Source organism: Terrapene carolina, unplaced genomic scaffold (assembly GCF_002925995.2).
Source record: "Terrapene carolina triunguis isolate 2854851 unplaced genomic scaffold, T_m_triunguis-2.0 Scaffold234, whole genome shotgun sequence".
In the NCBI taxonomy this organism is placed as follows: domain Eukaryota; kingdom Metazoa; phylum Chordata; order Testudines; family Emydidae; genus Terrapene; species Terrapene triunguis.
In genome coordinates this window covers 13,193,020-13,215,481 of record NW_020664585.1, presented here as the reverse complement: position 1 = coordinate 13,215,481, position 22,462 = coordinate 13,193,020, and the positions used below count along the sequence as shown (strand labels likewise).

The following is a 22,462-nucleotide window of genomic DNA, read 5'->3' as shown; positions in this document are numbered from 1 at the left end:
CTTGATAAAACAACAGCCATGTACCTCTTTTTGAAATTTCTTGTACATTTGAGGGTTTTTTCATTCTTTCTTCTTCTACTTGCAGTTTTAATTCTACCACCTAGAAAAGGAAGTGTGAGGCGAAAGGAAAGCAATAAACATTAATGAAGTTAACTGCATTTAATCTTAAAGAGAACTATGAATTTCCTTATAATCCTTCATCAACAGGACAGGCAACCTTTACATGCACTCCTCCTTCCAATCAGGTCACTTAATTGCTGCTTTTTGTCATTTTAAGAAACCTTCGAATATAGAAGATTTTAAACCAGTGTGGAACTCCGAAATTTTACAGATACTGATTTTTAAATGAGATCTGAGGCAAGGGTGGCTCTTCCTTCCAGAAGAAAGGAATGAATCTTTAATCTTGAAAAATAACCGGACATTACAGTGATAGGTACATTAGAAATAACAATAATATTGGGCCAGATCCTCAGCTATGGCCATAATGCAGAGTTCAATTAAAGTGGAGGAGTGCCAAAATGGCTTTAAAGTTCTCCTTGGCACTGCTCAGATCCTGATGCTATTTTATACATGCCATTCCCCTTGCGCTGCATTAAATCTGCCTAAGGAATGATCCAAATTGTGTCAAGTTTTAATGTTTATAGGGGGCCAAACATGCAGCCCAGGATCTGCATGGCATAAGACAGTGTCTCAACCATGCCCCTTTTCCCCCAACACTACATGAGACCTTGCCTTGTCTCTAGTACACTGCAAGATCATCCCTGCACAATACTACTCTGCCAGTGCAGGACAAAGCAAACAAACCAACCACATATGAGGATATGGCCCAATAACTTTTCCATAGCACTACTGTACCTCTTTAAACATTTTTGCATTTATACTTTCACAATACATTTACCTGTTTAATGCTGGACCAGAAATGCTCAATTTCTCTAGCAGCAGAAGAAGCAATGCGCCTCAGTCGATTTTGTTCTGCTTTCTTGCTTCTCTCCTTATGAAGTCTCTTATCTTCATGATAGCGCACCACATTTCTGATCAGCTAGATAAAAGCATTAGTTTTGTTTTAAAGTGTAACACCAACTAGCTCTATGCTTCTCACTTTGTGCCTCACACTGGAGAAGAAAAAAATATATCCTGAAAAGATATACCACTAAAAAAAAAACCCTAGGCCTACTTTAAGCAAAGCGTACCGGGAATACACACACACTAAAGGGTATGTTTACACCATAAAGAAAAACCCCATCGCCAAGTCTCAGAGCCCAGGTCATTGACTTGGGTTCATGGAGTTTGGGCTGCAGGGCTAAAAACAGCAGTATAGACATTCAGGTTCAGGCTGGAGCCCAGGCTCTGGAACCTGGTGAAAACCTGGGGGATGGAGAGGATGTAATTCTCCCCACTCGCCCAGGTCCAGAGCCTGGGCTCCAGTCTGAGATGCAACATCTATGCTGCTATTTTTAGTCCAAGAGACTGAGCTCCGCAAGCCAAAGTCAATTGACCTGGGCTCTGACACTCAGTGTTGCAGGCTTTTCTTTGCAGTGTAGACAAACCCTAATATAGAATTATAGGCAACCATTAACTGATCTCTTGATGAGGAGAGAATAATGCTCAATAATTTAATGCTCATGAATTGAGCTGTCTTTTCAGACTTTCATCATGTAAATGAAAGATAACCCAAGACACAGAGAAGAGATTTCTTATGTTCTAATCTACATTCACTTCACCTACATTACAGGATGCCAGAATAACCTAGTGCCCCAATATATAATCACCTAGCACCAGTGCTGATGAGAGACCTAAATTCCTATACTGAAGACAAAAGGTCACTACTTTTAGAACTTTAGAATACTCTGAAAACATAAGTGTTTTATGAAGTGCTTTACAAACATTACAAGTTTACAAATATGCTTGTTTTGCTCAGGGAGATTGAAAATGGCCCAATGTCAGTGGCAGAACCAGAAATAAAACTCTAGCATTCTGACTCTCCGTGCCCAGGTTCTAACCATGAGAATGCTGCTTATTCTTCTATGCTGTGTGTTAGAAAGAATCATATCCATATTACCTTCTTAGCAGTTGCTGTTTTCCACCTTCTCTCTTGAACAAAATCAGTTGCCATCCATTGCATTTCTTCCAGTAGATAATCCTGGTGAGATTTCGGTCTTGCAGCCTCTTGAAGTTTGGGCAATCGCCTTAGGGACCATAAACCTTCTTTCCTGAGGTCTGCTATTCGTTGATGCACTTGGTTTTCCTTAAAAATATGCAAAACTATACTTAGTTCTCTTGCTGCACAAACAAAAAAGGATGGTCACAGAAAGAAGACATGACTTTTTGACTGAAATGAATGATGGAAAGAAAGTATCACTCCATCCGCAGAAACACTTCATACATTTTACATCACACTTTATTTTAAAAAAGAATATGAATAACTGTTCAAGTAACATTAATTGTTTGCATAAATCCTCAAACGGAGAGGAACTCAGAATGGAGTGGTGGTCTCTCGAAGACTTCAGAATAGATGTTTTGAAAAGGTGAAAATAATTATCAGTACAGAAGTTTTTCCCCCCAATGCAGCGTATCACACTTAAAATTTTTTTTTTTCGAAACCTACACATCTGACTAATGATTACTGATGGCTGGCTCAGATACGATTTCCATTCCATCCTCCTTTCTTATTCTGAGAACTAAGTAGCGAATAATTTGATGAATAAGTTTTAATACAAATTAACATTTAAATAGAGAGCAGAAAACTACATGTGGAGTTCCCCCATTTATCCTATCATTTCATGGATGGAAGCTTTGCAAAGCTAGTGCCAAAGATTGAACTTGTACAATTTACTGGATTCTTTTTAAGCATAACTGTAATCATTCTGTAGCTGGCTCTTGTGCATACACAAATTATACAACTACTGTTTGGGATTTCTTCCCTCTCATTGCTTATACACCGGGTAAGAGAAAATTCAAAATAATTTCTTTTGTTTAATTGCATCTCTGATTACAAAACAGGTTATACCACCTCTCGGATATCATTATAGGGAACAGATTCTATTTCCTTGGAGGAGTGTCTGTCAAACCTTTTCTTGCCTTTTCTTACTAGAGATAAAACGATAAATGTCTCATAATGATGTCTCCTGCATAATTGATATCATGAGGCCCAAGTTCTTTTCCTCCAAGAAAATCTTTTTAAAGCATTTCCTTTCTAGAAAAGGAATGATGCCTCTCGCTCAAGTTAAATATAATACTCTATCAGAATTTATAAAGCACATCTCGCTGTAGTATGCAGGTGGCTGCATGATATCTACATGCTGAGTGAAATTCACACCCGTGCAAAGGATCTGCATAAGACTCTTATGCTAAACTTCATGAAACTCTATGCAAAACTGAGTAGATTCATAATACTGCTTTCCTTTTCAACAAAGGACTACTCTATTAGTCTCTTCAGTGTATAGTCCAGGAGTGGGCAAACTACAGCCCGCGGGATTGCCAGGCCCGTGGCGCAGGAGACTAAGGCAGGCTCCCTGCCTGCCCTGGCCCTGCGCCTCTCCCGGAAGCGGCCAGCACCACATCCCTGCGGCCTCAGGGGGAGGGAGGAGCGAGGAGGGAGGAGAGGGCTCCGCGCGCTGCCATCACCTGCAGACATCGCCCCCCGCAGCTTCCATTGCTTCGGGGGAGGTACCCGCAGGCGAGGGCAGCTTGTGGAGCCCTCTGCCCTCCCCCTCGCCACAGGGACGTGGTGCCAGCCGCTTCCGGGAGTGGCGCAGAGACGTGGTGCCAGCCACTTCTGGGAGCGGCGCGGGGCCAGGGCAGGCAGGGAGCCTGCCTTAGCCCCGCTGCGTGCTGCTGCCACCCCAGAGCCACTCAATGTAAGCGGCGCCGGGTCGGAGCCCTCACCCCGAACCCCTCCTGCACCCCAACCCCCTGCCCTGAGCCTCCTGCTGCACCCTTCCTGCACCCCAACCCCTTGCCCTGAGCCCCCTCCTGCACCCCAACCCCTTGCCCTGAGCCCCTTCCTGCACACCGCACCCCCTCCCACACCCCAACCCCCTACCCCAGCCCTACATTCATAGCCCTGCATGCAATTACCCCATCCAGATGTGGCCCTTGGGCCAAAAAGTTTGCCCACCCCTGGTATAGTCTGAAGTCCAGAATTTTCCAAAGAGACCAGCAGAAGAACCACCCTTTCCTCCACTAGATTGCAATACTGTTTGTTTGAATGGTACATCTTGAAACACAGACCTTTCATTTTTCAATTGGCTGCAACCATTTAACCTGATGGCCATTACTAAATCCAAGTAGAAAGAAAAGAAATCACCCGCTACTGGAGTCTTTTGCTAAATCACAACTGGACAAATATTATTTTCAACAAAATACAGATTGATATATTAGGTCCTGAAGAAAATAATTCCAGCAAAGACAAGGTAGATATCTTGGCCCTCTCCTTGGCACCACTCTCTCCAGAACTACCAGAGACACTGACTTTTGTTTTTGCCAGTGGGTATTCCTCTTCGCTCCCTTCCTCCCTCTCATCCCCTCACCCCCGTGCAAGTGGTGGGCGGGGCCTCGGGAGGAACAGGCCGAGTAGGGACAAGACCTTGGGGCAGAGCAGCAGGAGGAGCCTCGGGGCGGGGCCAGGCGCTGGGGCCCACAAAAAATTAATCTGGCCCTGCAGGTGCTGAACATCCCTCTTTTTTTTGGTGAGTGCTTATGCCCCGGAACACCCACAGAGTCGGGACCTATGAGAGCTACCACTGTATGATAAGAAAAACTGGAATACTGTTAACTACAGAATATGTGAAGTGTGCATGGTCACAAAGATTTTCATCTATAAATTAATAATCAAAATCCAGTTTTACTATGTGATGGCTCATTGGTTCCTAATAAGCTCCATTAAGAAACCCAGGATTATTGGCTTTAATTTGCTCCCTTACTGACAGTATCAGAAATGCATAGGACTAAATGGGCACAGGAAATCAGTAACTCTCTTCCCTAGAGGTCTCAGACACAACATACAGGGTCCATCTTCTCAGGGCACTGTGAAAAAGTTTGCATGCCCCCCCTTATGTTGTACATGTTAGGCAGGTGACTTCAATCTTCAAGGCTGTCAATCTGAAACCTTCTACATGTATTAAATGCACTTAAACATAAAAGTGAACTTGGTGAAGTAAAAGGAAATAAAAACAGAACTAAAGATTCTTAAAAAGAACAGGAGTACTTGTGGCACCTTAGAGACTAACAAATTTATTAGAGCATAAGCTTTCGTGGGCTACAACCCACTTCTTCGGATGCATATAGAGTGAAACATACTCTGAAACCTAAAGATTCTTAAGGTTCCTGGGGTTGAGTATTAGACCAACTAGAAAAAAGATTAAGGAATATTTAATTCACAAAAGTAAATCCTTAAGAGAATAAAGCAGCCGAAAGGCTATGAAACAGAGTTTAGCCTACCTTCAAACTTGACATGGTAAGAGACCCAAAACTAGACAAAAAGATTACAACATTAAGTCTTTGTTCCTAAGATTCTCTCTCTATCACAGTCAAACAGAACTACCCAGTTGTGCTAAACAAATAACATAATAGAGGAAAACCTGCATGCATTTCCCAGAGCATAACACACAAAACCACACTTTCTAAACATTTCATACAAGACAATGCTTGTATAAAAAAGTTTTAATCAGAATACCAGCTCCAACACAGCAACAGGTAACAGTGGCATCTGCCTCTGGATATGGAGTGCTGGCTGTACCTGCTGTTGAAGAGATGTCATGAGCTGGCTATATGGAGCAGAAGTGATAGAAATACTTTGTGTCTGGGATTCCATTTTCTGAAGCTGTTTCTGGAAACTCTCCGACAGGTGGTTGTTGCTGTGAAAGCTACAATGAAGCTGGGAAAGCCACTGTGAAGACGTCAGCAGGTTGCTGCCTCCCAAGCAGCTGAGATGGAGGAGTGTGAGAACTTGCCACATTTTCCACAGACATGCTTGGATGGATTATTTTACTGTTGTTGGCTTTGTTTCTGTCCTGCAAGTTGCACTGTTTGAGGAGTGGGAGGCATTCTACCTGCAAAGCAAAAGAAAATCCAACATATCAGTTTCAAGGGTTGACGTTCTGTTAATTTAACTAGTGAAGTATTAAGACAGGAAAAGGGGAAACAGAGATTTTTGTTAACCAAGTTGCTTTATATTTTGTAACTGTAATATAATTACATACCGAAAAACTACAGCTAACAAGCTGCAAAGCAATCAGTGTTTTAAAGTGTGCTGTATAGCAATGCTGCTCTTTAAGCTGATTATAAACTAATTTTCTGTTTATGAACATGCAAGATAAAGAGGTGTGAACCAGGCAATCAATTTCATATTAGTCAGAGTATCAAATGATCAAAGGTACAACTTCACTAAAACAACAATTAAGAAAAACAGCAAATTAGACACAGAGGGGTAAAATATCCAACCCAGTGCTCTGAGAATGAGATGTGCAACTCTCACCAAGGTTACCAGGGAATTTACCCCAGAGGATTTTTATGTTAGATTAATTGGTATTAGGTGTAATGTTCCAATTAGAGAAAAAATAATTTAAGCAATTATCTTTAATTAGAAAGGTAAAACTAGACTAGTCCTGGTCATTTGCATTATTAAACATTTACTATAAATCTTTGGCATCAGTAGTGGGTATATCAGTTTTATTCTAAAACTTTTACCTTGTATCATTGGCATTAGCTGTTGAAGAGGAACTTCTGCAGCCACAAACTTCCATTATAACTGTGTTTTCACAGTCAGTCATTTTCTTTCCAGACATTCCATCTCACTGGAATCACTCTGGTCATTTTTACGGTAGTACAATGGGCCCAATACCAAAACCCTTACTTGTTAGAGTGGTCTCATTAACAACAGTGGCCCAGTTCCACAATGGAACACCTCAAGTCCCACTGATTTAAAAGGAAATTGAGGGCACTCAGCAATTTACAGATAGATCATAACTCTTAATCTTTACTTTAGTTCTGTAATGGACACTCTCATAGTTGCATCACTTGAACAAATTCTAGGTATGATCTGTTCTGAAAACTGTATAGCAACAAGCAGGATGCAAAATCCACCCTTAAAATGCCAGGACAAGGGAAACCCAAACAGTGCACAGTCCAGAAGTAAATAAATTAGACAAAATTAACAACAAACCAAGAGGAACTAAGTTGTGTGCTGTATTGTTATCAAAACTAACCATGCAATTTTAGTGGCAAAGTTTTGTTGTTTTTAATTGATGAGAGATGCAGTCAAAAGTAGTGAATTCTTCTATAACATATCAAATTCAATGAAGGAAAAAATCTTGGGATATACAAAAGTTAGAACTTTTTAACAACATTTGAAATAGTTGCTGCTAAGATGAAAAAACAATTTCTAACTTGTATCTGGAGATAGGTGGGCAGTTGCAAGAATATATTTCCATCTGCCTTTTTCTGTCACAATCTTTCCCCGGGAGAAAATATTTTGAAAAAAGAAAATAATTATCTTTTTAAAATTCCTCAGAACTATGCACCATTTTATTGATAATACTCCATTATACAGCTGTTTCACTGAAATCATAAGAGGAAAAAGCATATTTTGCTGTGAACCATGTATTGTTTCTAATAGATTTCTATCACAGTGCAAGTGTGTGCAATTATGAAGGCCTCTCACAATTGGAATCCGTGTATTAAGTTCAACTCAGATCAAAAGGGTTTTTTAAACCTCCTTCCGAATATATAAGAATTACAAAGCTTCCCATGATAGAAACCCATAACATTTTATAAACAACAAGCACCTCAACCATAGCCTTTATTGATGCTAGGGATCGTGACTGAGGTGCAGCAATACAGCAGGAAGTGGTTGAGAGAGGTGGAACAAAGAGAGAAAGAAAAGAGAAAATGAGTCAGAGCCTATACAGGTGACAAAGAGAATTAAGCCATTTGTATTTCTGTTATTGTATGACAACTTTCTAAAACATCAAAACGAGATAAACTAATGAATAACTTTGGAAAGGAAGGAAAACAATTCAGTTTTGAAATTAACTAGGCTTTAAATTGCCAGCAGTGGACACCGCGTGATTACAAAACTTGCTTCTGATCACAAAAGGGCTGCAATCCAAATAAGAACATAGCTAAGTGACATAATTAAGAACAAGAATGTAATGAAGCAAACAAGGTTAAACAAATCCTGTGCAAGAGTAGCTCAAAAAGGAGGCAATGGTCAGCCAGGGCCTGCCTGCCAGACCTTGCACTGCCAGCCCAGAGGTTGCCACTGAAGATCAGCTACAGAAAGCACTGGGCTGGCCACCGACACCTGGCCTTTTCCCCTCCCCCAAACTCAAGAGCTTCTCCCTCGCCCCTCCAAGACAGCCTCCTCAGAACCTTCTCCCCCACGAGACCCGACCTCAGCATTTTCACTGTGCCTCTTTTAGCTCGTTTTTAATCCACTTGATGTCCTATCATATACAATGGGTCTGCTCAATTACTTTCCTTGAAGCACTTGATGCTGTTAGAAGCGGCCCTTGGATACTAGTATTCATGGTGGCAAATTAGTAGTTTTCATATGACATGGGCTAGGTCACTGACAATGTTTGCTTCACTAGCTACAGGTTCAAGATGCTGAATGAAACAATCTATGAATGAGGTTATCAAAGCCTGCATTCCCGTACAACAGCAGATGCTTCAGAATATGGAAGTTGTACCCCTGCTTGAGCTTTCTTGATACACAAAAAGTCCACAATTTGAAGATCTCAGATTGATTAATCTCCCAAACACACCAACATTTACAAATCTTGGTGTTACATACCAAAGCCAGGATCTAGAATGTCTACCTAAACATTTGGTAATGACTGCACCAGAAAAGAGCTGGACTGTGTAGGGCTTTGAGACTGAACTTGTTGGAGCAATGGCAAAATAACTGGAATATGTGCTAGAGATCGATGTTCAAACCTCCTTTGCAGAGGGCTAAACTGAAAACTTGACAATGTTGGATTTGGGATTAGCAATGGGATAAACATTATCTGCTGGATTCCTAGAACTACTGGTACAACTGCAGTGTCATGTTCCCATTCTGCCCAGCTACTGGAATTCAACTCATTATAAATAGCTATATTTGGAAACTGTGGTGCAGGCAGGCTTCCAGAGAAGATATGTCCTTTATGGGCAGGGGATAGAGGGAAGCAGCACAGCAACATAGATATCATACATCAAAACAGAAAATAGATCTGACAGGTAGCTCCTGTATTTCTCTGCATGTCCAATTTACCTTAACGATAGAGATGACTAAGTCCATAGGGAAACAACATTGACACAGTAACTAATATCCATAAAAGCAAGGAAGTTCCTAGTTAAAGTAAAACATACATGTATCCAGTATACACCATATATTCCTCATTTGGGTACCTGCTTAGGCCATGTTCAGACTAGGAATCTTGTTTCCTTGTTTTTGGTCTTCTATTGCAAATTAAATATTTAGGTTTGTGTGTCATTTTGTGCTTGTCAATCTATTTGATGCTTCTTCTAGCATCAACCCTGGAAGCAGCAACATTTTCAAGGCAAGAGCCAAGCAGTAAATGTTCTTACTATATATCCAGGTCTGAAGTAAGGCTGCCCAGTGTGTCTTGTTTCAAGCGATGCCCCAGATTTTCAGGACTACCCTCGCGTCTTCCAGGACCCTAAAAACCAGCCAGAGGGGGCCACGCAGCACCAAGCTGTAACTCAACCCGTGTTTTGTTGGGTTGTTTTTAACAAACCGGTGGTTAAGGAGCACAGAGTCAAGCAGCCTGTTCTGGGGATAACCTTAAACCCCAGAAAGGCACAGACACCTGCATGGAGGCAACAAGCTTTCGGGGCAGTGCAAGGGGACAGGTCGCCCCCTGCCCCGGATAACCGCAGCACGGAGCTGCACCCACCACAGCGCTGACAGGTGCGTGACAGGGTCCCTGCTCAGCCAGGGCCTCGGGGACCCAGGGGTCTGCCAGCCTGGCCGCCCAGGGCCTGCCACTGATGATTAGCGACAGAAGGCACCGGGCTGCTGTCCACCGGGACCTGACAGCAGCATCTTCCCCTCCCCCAAGAGCTTGCACCTCGCCCCTCCAGCAAACTCCCCTCCGAGCTTCTGCCTCCTCAACCGAGCGAGCCCCGCCCCCTCCGAGCTTCTCCCCCTCAACCGTGCGAGCCCCGCCCCGCCCCCTCCGAGCTTCTGCCTCCTCAACCGAGCGAGCCCCGCCCCCTCCGAGCTTCTCCCCCTCAACCGTGCGAGCCCCGCCCCGCCCCCTCCGAGCTTCTCCTCCGCCCCCTCGGGGGACCTTCTCGCCTCTGAACACCCCCCGCCCTCAGACAGCTCCCCTCGACCCCGCCCCGCCGGGGGCGTGTCTCCGGCCTAGCCCCGCCTCCCAGGGGCCCTTCCGCCCGGCTCAGCGAAGTCCCGGGCGATACCACTGCAAGCTCACCCTGGAGGGGGAGAAATGCCGGGTGGGCTGTACCACTGCGGGCTCCGGCGCAATGACTCACCAGGAAGAGCGAGGCTGTCGAGCAAGGACCTCCAAGCGCGGGGGGAGGGGCAGCACGGAAAATGGCGGAGGACTCCGCTACGGGTACGCAGCAGGGACATAACAGCGAGGGTGCACAGACAGCCCCACTTCCCCTCTGCTCTGTGCGCACCAGGGGGCGCTGTTGTCGGACAAGAGGAAGGGGAGGCCAGGGGTGGAGGGGACAACCATCACCTTGCTACACAAGCGGCTAGGGCTCCTGCACCTCTTCAGGGCCCAATTCCAATGGGACAGGGTTGCCAACTCCCCCAGAGTTGCCTTCTGGCTGGGGGTAAGTGGAGCATGTCCGTAAGCCCCAGCTCCTGGAATCACGTGACTATGGAAGAATCACCACTTTCATATTTAAAAAACAAGTAAGTTTCTGGCCCAGCTTGGGGCGGTGGGGGAAAGGTTAGCAACGGGACCCACCTGCAGGCACATAAGGCCAATAAGAAACACTGTATCTCTTTTCTTTAAATCATCTTAGTTCTGGGGGTCTGACTCATGCTGCTTGGCAACATGAGCTGGGCCAGACTTATTACACATGGCTGGTCTGTGCTAGAAAGCTGGATCAGCTTAACAACATTGCTCAGGGCTCTGAACAAATTCATGCACTATGCGAGTAATTAAGCCTAAACCCCAGTCCTAACCCTACCACTAAGTCGATAGGAGAATTCTTCCATGGACCTAGCTACCGTCTCTTGGAGAGGTGGACAGCTAGGGCAGCATAGCTTTAACAGTGCTGCTTATTTTTCTAGTATAGATGGACACAGGCAGCTGCCCAGACAAGTATGTACCAAGTTTTTAATTGTAGAAGGCCTGATCTGTACATGAAGAGTTATATTGGTATAACTATGTAAGTTCGGGGTGTTTTTTTTTTTTTTTAAACCATTATAGTTTGAGTTCAAGCCTTAGTGTAGTCTCAGTTATTCAGTATGAAAGGGAACATCACTTATGGTCTAGATGCCAGTGCCATGAGTGCAGGGGACTGAACTAGATGACCTCTCAAAGTCCCTTCCAGTCCTATGATTCTATTTCACTTCACAAACCACAATATGACTTGGTCTACACTACAAAGTCCTGGCAGTATAGTTATGTCTGGTAGGGGTGAGAAAAATTCACAAAGCTCTGGGCAACATAGCTATGCCTGCAGAACCTCCATTGTCGATGGAACTATGCTGACAAAAGAGTGCTTTGGCAGTTTAGCTACCTACCATTGTTTTTAGTATGTTGGTGGAAAATCTGCACCTTAAATAGGGGGGTATGCTGGCACAGACACTCTAGTTTAGACATCACTTAAGATACTGGCATAAACAACTACATCCACACTGCAGTTCGGGGAAGCTTGCTACTTGAACTGTACTAGCATAGTTAAAGCAACAAAAAAAACCTTCTAGTGTACATGTGCTAAAAGCAGATTTTATAAAAACCTACAACTATCTCCAGGAATCTTTACATTAAATTCGAAGAAGTATCCCAATGAACAAACAACGGGTTTATTTGCTTTCAAATCAAACATTCCTGTGTGGAATCTGCAACCCAGACCCAGCAGTATTGTGTCAGTGAATGAGAACCCAGAACTGGACCTGAGAGCAGCCTCTCCAGGGTAAGTGAAGGGCAAAAAGTAAGCAAACAGCACACACAGAGCAAATAAAGTAAAAATGTTCAATTTTAATGATCTAGGGCAGTTTCCTCTAAAGGTTACAAATGAAATTCCCATTGAGTTGACAATATTCCCATAGTTATTTTAGTAAGAATGACCCAAACTTTGCTCACAGATTGAGGTTGATTAAAAAAAACAAAACAAAACAAGAGAGAAAGAGAGGGAAGAGATGATAAAGATGACGTAAGTTATACAAAATATTGAGGGATGTACAAGAAAATCTAGGGGAAGACAGCATCTCCTAAAGGCACACTGATACATACCCCTCACAATCCTGCTTTTACCTACGAGACAAAATATGGATCAAGACCTTCTGGGGATAAAATTAAAACCCTAATTAAAACACTAAGAAACACAAGAGCATAATATCTGCAGCAACTTATTAATAAAGATAAAAGGACAAACGACTGACAGAATCGTAAGTCCAGAGGCCTTAGACAGAAACCATTTAATACGTTTCACAGAACTGAACAGAGGAGACAGTCCTTCAAAGAGAGAACCGTATTACATTCAGTGGAGACCATAGGCTTAATTCACATCCACAGGTGCTGTAGTTTGTGTCAAACCCCCAGGGGCTGCTGTGCCAGTAGGAATTTACATCCACTGCCCTCCCCCAGGGTCCTGCCCAGGAAGGGAGCTTTAATTTACACAGCTCTGAGCCTCCTTTGAAGCCCACCTGGTGAAGTTTAGCTGGAAAGGGCTCAATCAGCATGTTTCCTAGGCCTGGTCTTTGCTTAAAATGCAGGTTGACATAGCTATGGTGATCAGGGGTGTGAAAAATCTACACCCAAGTGCTGTAACTATGTTGATCTAACTCCTGGTGTAGATGCAGCTAGACTGACAGAAGCATGCTTCCGTCAACCTACCTACAGCATCCCTACAGTGACAGAAAAACCCCTTCTGTCGCTGTATCTACACTATGGTGCTGTAGCTATGCCTTATAGTCCCCGTAATGTAGAGATGCCTTTAGGCATCCCATTCCTAAGGCACCAGCTGACCTCATAAGTATGAGGGTTGTGGGAGGCTTTCACCACTGCTACTTCTCTCTCCCACCCTCTAAGAAAGTTGGTCCCACAGATGGTGAATTAAGCCCAAAGTCTGACCAAAAAAGTCCTCAGCAGCTTCATGTGCCCAAAACACAGAAAACTAAAACGTTGCTCACGGAGGAACAAAGGCCATCAGGCCTTGGTTAAAAGCAGCTGTCTCTTAAGCTGTGTTGCATATTCTCCCCTCTAAACTCTTTCTAAGTTAGGGGCATATTCTCCTCTTCTTCTGCACACAGATCCAGGGGAAAATGCTTTGGGCCAAATTTTCAGCCGCAACCTCTGAAACCATGTGTGTATATTTGCACACCTACTCGACAGCACATACAAATCCCACATTATGGCACACAACCCCCCATCTGAATGGGCAGATGAATAATGAGGATTTGTATATGCAAAGTTTCTGCATGCTAGGTTGAAGCCTACTGAAAATTTGAACCTTACATTTTACACATTTAGGCCAAAATGCAGCAGAGAGCTACCTAGCAAGTACAAGGGATGGCAAACCAACTGCAATATAACTAGTGATCTACCACAGGCAGTACTGAACCCCCTCTAAGTTTTCGTACTTCACGTTTGTGATAACAGTACTTTACATGTTCAAAGTGGTTTAACACACCTTAATTAAAGGGTTTGTGAAACAATTACCTGGGCTGGAGATACTCTGCATACATAGGCAGCTATAAATCTATGTTCTGGGATTGTCCAAGTATAAGAACACATTGGAACCATCTGCTGTTAGTAACATCTTTAAAATAAAAAGATCAACGTAGCCCCTGATACACACATACCAGCCCACTTTCCAAAATTAGATCTCATTCATGAAAGGAACAGTTTCTCAAGCTTAAAGATGGCAAAGAAAGTTAAGTCTCTCTCTAGCCAGAGAACCCAGGGCCACCAGTATAACAATAGATTTCTGATCCCAAACAAATTGCATGTGAAAGTCATGGATAGTATGCAAAAAAAAGTCTCAAATTTTGGAAAATCACTGCAGCTACAGATGAAGAAATTCTGTAAACTAAAGAGGTTTTTAAAGTAGTACATAGAGGTCTTCAATCTATAAAATGAAAAGAAAAAAATCTATTTAAAAATGTTTTGCATTTGCCTTACGTGGAGATTACACGTTTAAATATCTGTATGTTTCATATAAGCACTTTTACTGTAATAAAAACATAATTCAAATTACATAATGAAAACAATTCCTGCACAACAAGATTCCTTTATAAAGTACATTTTTTGTTATTTTAGTTTTCAAGTATTCCACGTTCCAATGCATCAGTTAGTGGTGTACAGTCACTTTCAGGGTCACTGCTGCATTATTTCCCCCCCCAAGTTCCTTTTGGTCGTCTGTGACTACTCGTTTTCAGCATGCAAGAAAACCTCTGCTTTACTGGATTTAGAAAGGCCACTTAGTTCTACCCAAACTGAATCACAAGCAGCAAAGATCCCAGCTCCTGCTATTTACTGACTCAGTCAGAGTCATCGTCACAACCATCACTGCCTTCAAGATCGTTGCTCTGCAAAGTAGAATGGGAAAAAAAAATGGTTTTGTCATCAGCTTATTACAGACCCAAATCAAAAGACTGGATCGAAACTGCTCCAAAGTCTAGGGAAATGTGAATCTGGATCCAAACTTCATGACTTGGACCCAACTCTAGTTACTACATTTGAAATTATAGCCGGGGAGGGGGAGGGGCAGGGAAAATACTGTCTTACTTCTTATGGCAGATAGTTAAATGGAAGAATCCAGTTCCATATAGCTCCGTGGAAACAATAACTTACAGGCATGCTGTCAGGTCAATTTAGATGCCAAATAATAATGCCAGAATTGTTATTCCTGTTAGCACAGCAGAGCCAACACAAGTAGGATTTTATTCTTTCATACATCATTAATAGAATTGTTTACTAAGTTCTAAGCAATTGCTGAGGAACTCTGTTCAGTTAAGTGTGAAACTGAATGACGACAATGTGCAGCATACTGAAAACTGAAAATGCAGGGAAAGCATATAAAACTTCATTTAAAAACACAATGAAGGACACAGGGCTCCTGTACCAAGTATATTCTTCCTTTTCATATTTAAGTCAATCAAAACCTCCACACTTCTTGAAGCAGTCACAAAACTGAGAATTTCCCCAGAGCGCTCCAGAATCTAGGGACCTCACTGCAAAATTTAGGTCCAAATTGTCAGAGAGAGAAATAGGGCCTTGTGCACAAGTGCCAAAAAGTAAGGTTTTTTTTTTAAATGTGTTCAGTTGTACAGTAACAATCTAAGGGGCTATTAGTAACACATAAAAGGAAACTGGTTTAAAGTTTGAATTCTAAACTGACATTGTCCCTTTAAAGAACAAGCCAATCTGACTGAATACAGGTTTCAGAGTAGCAGCCGTGTTAGTCTGTATCTGCAAAAAGAACAGGAGTACTTGTGGCACCTTAGAGGCTAACAAATTTATTAGAGCATAAGCATCCGAAGAAGTGGGCTGTAGCCCACGAAAGCTTATGCTCTAATAAATTTGTTAGTCTCTAAGGTGCCACAAGTACTCCTGTTCTTTTTGACTGAATACAGTTAGGGGTTCTACAGGGTTTTCTTAGCAAAGTCAGAGTGCAGTTATAAGAAAGAAAAGCAGTGTCAGTGATGATCTGGTATGGCTTAGGGTGTTGGATTTCCAACTGTTGATTTAAAAACAAATGCAAACAGCTGTATGTAGCTTTGAAAAGGAAATGGCCATTTCTATTATAAAAAAGAAGGCTGTAAATGTATCCAACTGCAAAACAACCAGCACAATATGCTGAAGTGTAAATAGGCTAAAAAATTTTTATTATGGAATCAATCACAAAACTCCTTATTTATCTGTTCCCAGCCAGCCCGTGAAAACTGTGAACCTAATGTCGTATTTGTTGTTATAGGTAACAAGCACACATGGCTTCTGCTAGCCCAGCAGCTCAGTGCTTCTTTAACATGTCATCAGTGAGCCTTTATCATCATCAAACAGCACTGGAGGCAGGAGAGAATTCTTTGTACCTTTCTGAGTCACATTAAACAAAATTAAGGTGGCATGTGTTATAAGCATTTTACATCCAGTTACAACAGTGTTTCCATACAGTGTATCTACATGAGCACCACCGCAGCAAAACAATTACCAGAAGTACAAAAATAACCCTGACAAGTCTCTAGTTGTCCTTATTCATGCCATTCACCCAGGCTGTGGATTTTAATTTCAATATTAGAATTTTGTCTCACACCAAAACAAATCATAAAATGTTAAGAGGTGGAAGAGACCTAGTCCGATCCTTGTCAGTGCAGGATTGTTCCCTACATATTGAGACCCTACTTTAAAGAACTCCTGTTAACTAAAGATTATTCAATCACCACTCCAAGTTTTCAGATGTGCTGAGAAACATTCATTAAAAAATAGATTAGGATTCCATTGAGTTGTTTTTCTAGTACTGTCTCCAGCTTAGTTTTAACAGGTCCCAAGCAAACAATGTTTCCACTACTCCCTTTGGAGACTATTCCACAGCCCAACGTATCTGTCAGGAAGATCTGAATTTCAGTCTACAAATTCCCTTTCTTAATACTATATCCCATGTCTCCTACCTATTCAAATCAATAGCAGTTCCATGCACCAAAAGTTTGATCTTACAACTTCCTATTAAGCTCAGTGGGAGTTTTGGCTCCTGGTGGGTTAGAACATAAGAATGGCCCTACTGGGTCAGACCAAAGGTCCATCTAGCCCAGTATTGTATCCTGTCTTCCAACAGTGACCAGTGCCAGGTGCCCAAGAGAGAATGAACACAACAGGTAATCATCAAGTGATCCATCCCCTGTCGCTCATTCCCAGCTTCTGGCAAACAAAAGCTAGGGACACCATTCCTGCCCATCCTGGCTAATAGCCATTGATGGACCTATCCTCCATGAATTTATCTAGTTTTTTTTTTAACCCTATTATGGTCTTGACCTTCACAACATCCTCTGGCAAGGAATTCCACAGGTTGACTGTGCTTTGTGTGAAGAAATACTTCCTTTTATTTGTTTTAAATCTGCTGCCTATTAATTTCATTTGGTGACCACTAGGTTCTTGTGTTATGAGAAGTAGTAAACAACACTTCCTGATCTACTTTCTCTATACACCAGTCATGATTTTATAGACCTCAATCATATCTCTCCTTAGCCATCTCTTTTCCAAGCTGAAAAGTCCCAGTCTTATTAATCTCTCCTCACACGGAAGCCGTTCCATACCCCTAATCATTTTTGTTGCCCTTTTCTGAACCTTTTCCAATGTATCTTTTTTCAGATGGGGCGACCACATCTGCACACAGTATTCAAGATGTGGGCGTACCCTGGATTTATATAGAGGCAACATGATCATTTCTGTCCTATTATCTATTCCTTTCTTAATTATTCCCAGCATTCTGTTCACTTTTTTGACTGCCGCTGCATATTGAGTGGATGTTTTCAGAGAACTATCCACAATGCCTCCAAGATCTCTTTCTTGAGTGGTAACAGCTAATTTAGACCCCATCATTTTATATGTATAGTTGGGATTGTGCTTTCCAATGTGCATTACTTTGCAGGATTGGGCGCAGAGTAACTAAATTTAGTTTCCTCTCAGTTTAAGCTTCTTTGCAAGTGAACAGACCATTAAACAAAACAAAAAATTAGATAAATGATACGAGTTCTCCATGCAAATTGGTATTTAAAGGGACCTACCAAATTGAAATCTAGTCTCTCTTGAGTTCAAAGTAGTTACAGATAGTAACATTTGCTCCTGACTCCCAACGTAAATTTATGTGGTTTAGCAATCATATCTTCCTGCACTTTAAAATATTTCTTCCTTTATCCACTTGCCATGTGCAAAAGTAACAAAAAACAGTGAAAGGGACTATACACAAAATGCCGTCGTATATACACATGTATTTCTCGATATTTGGATATGATTATTTTAGTCTAGTCTCTTGAAGTGATAGTTATGTTAGGTGGTGTAGTGACAGCAGGTAAAAGTGTTCAAGAAGAAGAGCAATTATTTTTTACGTTGACAGTATCCCTCTAAAAAGATAAGCTTCAACCATTACCTTTGAGTGTCTGTCGTTGACTTGTACCCCTGAAGAAGTGGCATTGAAGTCATGGATGGAGAGGGTGCTCAGCCAGTTTACCATGGATTGCTCCTCCCTTTCCGTGTTGATAATAGTGGGATAGATATGTTGCTCTTTGAAAACCGCGATCTTCTCCTCCTCCTCTATCCATTCCAGTGGCTCATGTAAACCGTCATTTCCAAAGCGTCTATTGTACTTTTCAAAGTGCACCTTTTCCAAGACCAGCCCAAGCCCTGGAGCTTTGGGGACATCCACCTTTTCCTCTCCCCAGCTGCGCTCCATGATGGACTCCGGTGCATAGCCTTTCACTACAGCTATCACCAAACCGATCATCTTCCTTATTTGGTGCATCATAAAACTCTGTCCTTTCACTTTTATCACTGCAAATTCCATGCCTTCCCTCACAAAGGGCTCTTCACAGTACATCTCCATGATGTACCGTTTGGCACTGGGGTCTTTGGGTCCCTTCTGAGAGGTGAAGTTGTGGAAGTTATGGGTCCCTTTGTAGCAAGCAAGAAGCTTGTTGACTTTCTCAAGAGTCTCTTTGCTCAGTCGGTAAGTTTCAACTTGGATATCATGGTCTTTATGGGCAAAGGCAAACGTTGGTATCATGTAGAAGTAGGTTCTGGCATCACATTTGTTCTTGGAGCTGAATCCCCCAGTGACTCTTTTCAGTCCTCATTTTAAAAATGACATTTTGTTAACAAAACTTTTGAATCAGCTAATTTCAGCCACATTACAATCCCCACCCACCAAGAAGAACCTATACAAAATAGAAAGGGGGGGGGGGGGGGGGCACACACCTTTTCACATTGAAATATTTAGGGAAAAAAAAATATCTGAATGGTACAGCAAAAAGCTGCATGGTAAAGAATTCCTCTTTAAATTAAAATCTGTGTTTGTGCACACTGCTGGGATACCCACTTTTCCATTATTCTTACCCAGAATTCTGATATGAGAAGGAAGACAGTTATTGATCTTTTCTAAAACGTCGTCTATCAGCCAGATCTTCAGTGACACAATCTGTCCAGCGGCAGACACGCCCTAGGAAAACAAAAACAACGAGAACACACATTGGTAGTTGTGCCACAGTGAAAGAACTGTATCAGAACAAAAAATTAAAATGGATAGTCTGTTCACATTCTCGGTTCATTTCTTTGCTGTTATCGGTCATTGCAAACTGAAGTGAAGAACCATAAAGTCAGAACCATACAGAAAGACACACCAGCAAATTCAGCACCACTGCAAATCTAAGATGCATGGTATTTTTCCCCACTTGTAAAACTGAGATGACAGAGAATAAGAGTTTAAAGGATTTTCCAAGAGTCACATAGAAGCCTACTGTAGCAAAGCCATGAATCCCAGACCTCCCAACTCTGTGCTTCAGCCACAAAATCATCTGCATACTCATGGGCTAGCAGGGTAGTTTGGTTAGTGTGAAGGAAGGGATAAGGTTGCAAATTGACACTCTCCTGTGCTATTTCACTGTATTTGACGCCTACAAAACCAAACTCGTGCTGTATGCAAGCTTGTACATCATGGGAGCATCAATGAATCTCAGTTACAAATTAGGGCCCCCGTTGTGCTAGACATAGTCAAAGAATAAAAACAGTTCCCAATGCAAAAATTCCTAATACACCTCTACCCCGATATAACGCGACCCGATATAACACGAATTCGGATATAACACGGTAAAGCAGAGCTCTGGGGGGGCGGGGCTGCGCACTCCGGTGGATCAAACCAAGTTCGATATAACGCGGTTTCACCTATAACGCGGTAAGATTTTTTGGCTCCCGAGGACAGCGTTATATCGGGGTAGAGGTGTATATCAAACAGGATGGCACAAACAGGGCAGGAATGGGTTGGGAGGAAGAAGTAACAAATAGACCAACACAGTTAAAGTGGAAAAGCGGAGGTCACAACTGAGAGGATAAAGTAGCAGTTTTACAAATTTAACAGATATCTAGTCACTACCCTGGTATTTGCTAACTAGTATTTATTTATACTTTAATTTAATAGAAGATAAGGGTACACACTACAAATATTTTATCTTTAGTATAATTATACATTCACTATCAAATGAGAACCCCACGTTATAAAAGTGATCTTATTTCTCATCTGTGATCCAAAATGCACATGATCAGAGACATCACAACAATTTCAGTGCTACTAGCGTCTGTTAGAGCACGAAAGAAAGAGCTTCAACACCTTGTCTGTTCGCGCACACCTCTGAAAGGACATTTTTTTCATATCTTCACCGTGGTTTTCTGGGATGCACCCCGACTGAACGAGGGCAGATACTAAGTCATCCTCGATCGTCTTGAACTGCGAGGACCCCACGTTTCGCTGAAGAGAAAGATAAAATAGAGGAAGAAAACTATAATTAATACTTTCTTTGAAGATCCATCGTTACCCAAAACCCAATAACCATTGGAGTCCGAATTAATTTTCAAAGTTCTCTCTTCACAAAACAAACAGCACTGCCTCTCTCTAGCAAACCCTACCAATTATATTTTACCTGGAGTCATGAATGAGACAGATACATTTTCAGTATTTCTTTTGCTATTGTAGCTGGTAACAGATAGAAGTGATTTCAGGTGATTCCTCAACCCCTGCCCAAACCGTGAGTAACTGGATTTGTGTGGCGATCACAAGTGACCAACCTATGGGTCTGCAACACAGCACCAAAGGAGATGTTGTTCCAGTACAGCCACCGTCACTCCAAAGCCAGCACACTGGCATTCTGGGTCACTGTATTCATAACATTAGATTTATACATTCTTAGATTGTATAAATCTAAGGGCTCACAACTTTGCTGCTACTATTGCATTGGAAAAGTCGCTTTCTGCACAGCTTGGTTAAGAGAGCAGCCATGTATCTGTGGGCTTGTCTATCCTGGAGACACTTTTTAGCAGTGTTGTTATACTGATGCTACACCAACGCAAACCCACCCCCACAGTGTAATTTAGCTGCAGCAGGGCAGGTTAGCCTGTTTCCAAACTGAAGTAAGCCACTCCAGTGCAGCGCATCAAAACCCTGGGGCTGCATTAGGGCAAGTATCCCCAGTATAGACAGGTTCTAAAAATGCAACAGGAAGAGGCAGAAATGTAATCTGCATGTTTTGAGGCCTTGTGCTGTGTGTTTCAATGATACACGAATACCCATCTACACTAGAGGACACATTCTGGAGTGTAATACGTATGCCCATTTTTGCTTGTACACATCTGAACATAAGAATGGCCATACTGGGTCAGACCAAAGGTCCATCTAGCCCACAGATGCTTGTATCCTGTCTTCCGACAGTAGCCAAACACATTTTAGAAATGAAATGAGCAGGGCTGGGAAAATCCAGGAGCCAGTGAAACAGCCACAACTGCAGAGCCTCAACCAGAAAGCTCAGTGGAAAAGTAGCAGGGATGTTATAAGATAGCACTAGGATCATTAACTGAACTGGTGGAGCCGCAGCATGGTGCTTTCAGTCCACACAGGAGACTTATCTACAGCAAGGTTTTTCTGAAAAATTTCCCATCATTGCTACAAGCCCAGTACAGTTCTATCAGGATCTGCACTGGTGGGAAAGCTGGCATGGACCGGCTGCTAGCATAACATAAATCATGTTCTCTGAATGGCACTAACACATCTGAATCGGAGGTTGAGCGACGTGTGCCCCAGCCTCCTGGAATTTTGGAGCCTATAGCTGCTCGTCCTTGGCTACCACCTCCCTCCCCTCATTTCAGAGACTGCACCACTTTAGGCATATTGATGCAGACAAACATGCACCCCAAATGCAAGAGGCTGAATAGCATTTATTGCCTAACCACATACTTGCATCCCATGGTAGCCTTTCCCAGAATATGCCATCAACAGCACAATCTTCCTTTTGGGAAATTTTTTATTCTGATCCTCCACATCCTCTTGGCTTCTCTTGAATCTTTTGTCTTGGTGTCCATTTTCCTCTTGGTTTTCTGTCTCCTCATTGCTGCTCTTAAGTCTTTTTGCCTGACTCGCGGCCATTGCTCTCATCTCCCCAGCCATTGCAAACCACTGAAAGGGACAGAGCAGGAAGCAGGCTTCACCAAGGAGTGGAACAACAAAATGGCATCTCCATCAGTGGAAAAAACAAACAGCGAATGTATCACACCCAGCA

The 22,462-nt window shown here is 42.5% G+C and overlaps 2 protein-coding genes across 10 annotated transcripts in view; both read right to left on the bottom strand.

Annotated features, from left to right (window-relative positions):
* Positions 1–10,562, bottom strand: part of LOC112119578 (E1A-binding protein p400-like) — a 48,660-nt gene extending 38,098 nt beyond the window's left edge. For 7 of the 9 annotated variants that reach the window (XM_026656948.2, XM_026656952.2, XM_026656951.2 and 4 more), the window contains exons 1-5: positions 9,571–10,048; positions 5,738–6,050; positions 2,060–2,245; positions 899–1,039; positions 25–100 (exon numbers count right to left, since the gene is read on the bottom strand). In XM_026656948.2, coding sequence (XP_026512733.1) covers positions 25–100; positions 899–1,039; positions 2,060–2,245; positions 5,738–5,956 — 622 coding nt within the window. In that variant the 5' untranslated portion in view covers positions 5,957–6,050; positions 9,571–10,048. Of the gene's footprint in view, positions 1–24; positions 101–898; positions 1,040–2,059; positions 2,246–5,737; positions 6,051–9,390; positions 9,540–9,570; positions 10,049–10,500 lie in introns of those variants that run through there. The other 2 variants (XM_026656950.2, XM_026656949.2) reach the window with 2 other exon arrangements.
* A 1,606-nt stretch (positions 10,563–12,168) lies between these two features.
* On the bottom strand, positions 12,169–22,456 carry PUS1 (pseudouridine synthase 1). Its single transcript, XM_026656958.1, has 5 exons — positions 22,141–22,456; positions 20,524–20,661; positions 19,257–19,359; positions 18,295–18,992; positions 12,169–14,740 (listed from the first exon to the last, which is right to left on the bottom strand). The coding sequence occupies exons 1-5, from the start codon at positions 22,348–22,350 to the stop codon at positions 14,693–14,695; spliced, it is 1,197 nt and encodes a 398-aa protein (XP_026512743.1). The 5' UTR covers positions 22,351–22,456; the 3' UTR covers positions 12,169–14,692.
* Between the last annotated feature and the right edge of the window lie 6 nt (positions 22,457–22,462).

What these genes read in the sequence shown, in the direction of transcription:
- PUS1 (XM_026656958.1), bottom strand. Translation starts at nt 22,350, where the DNA reads ATGGCTGGGGAGATGAGAGCAATGGCCGCGAGTCAGGCAAAAAGACTT. An exon ending in GGTGTGCGCGAACAGACAAG is followed by an intron (nt 19,360 to 20,523) that starts GTGTTGAAGCTC and finishes TTGTTTTCCTAG; the next exon opens with GGCGTGTCTGCCGCTGGACA. An exon ending in TTCTCATATCAGAATTCTGG is followed by an intron (nt 18,993 to 19,256) that starts GTAAGAATAATG and finishes TTTTAAAATGAG; the next exon opens with GACTGAAAAGAGTCACTGGG.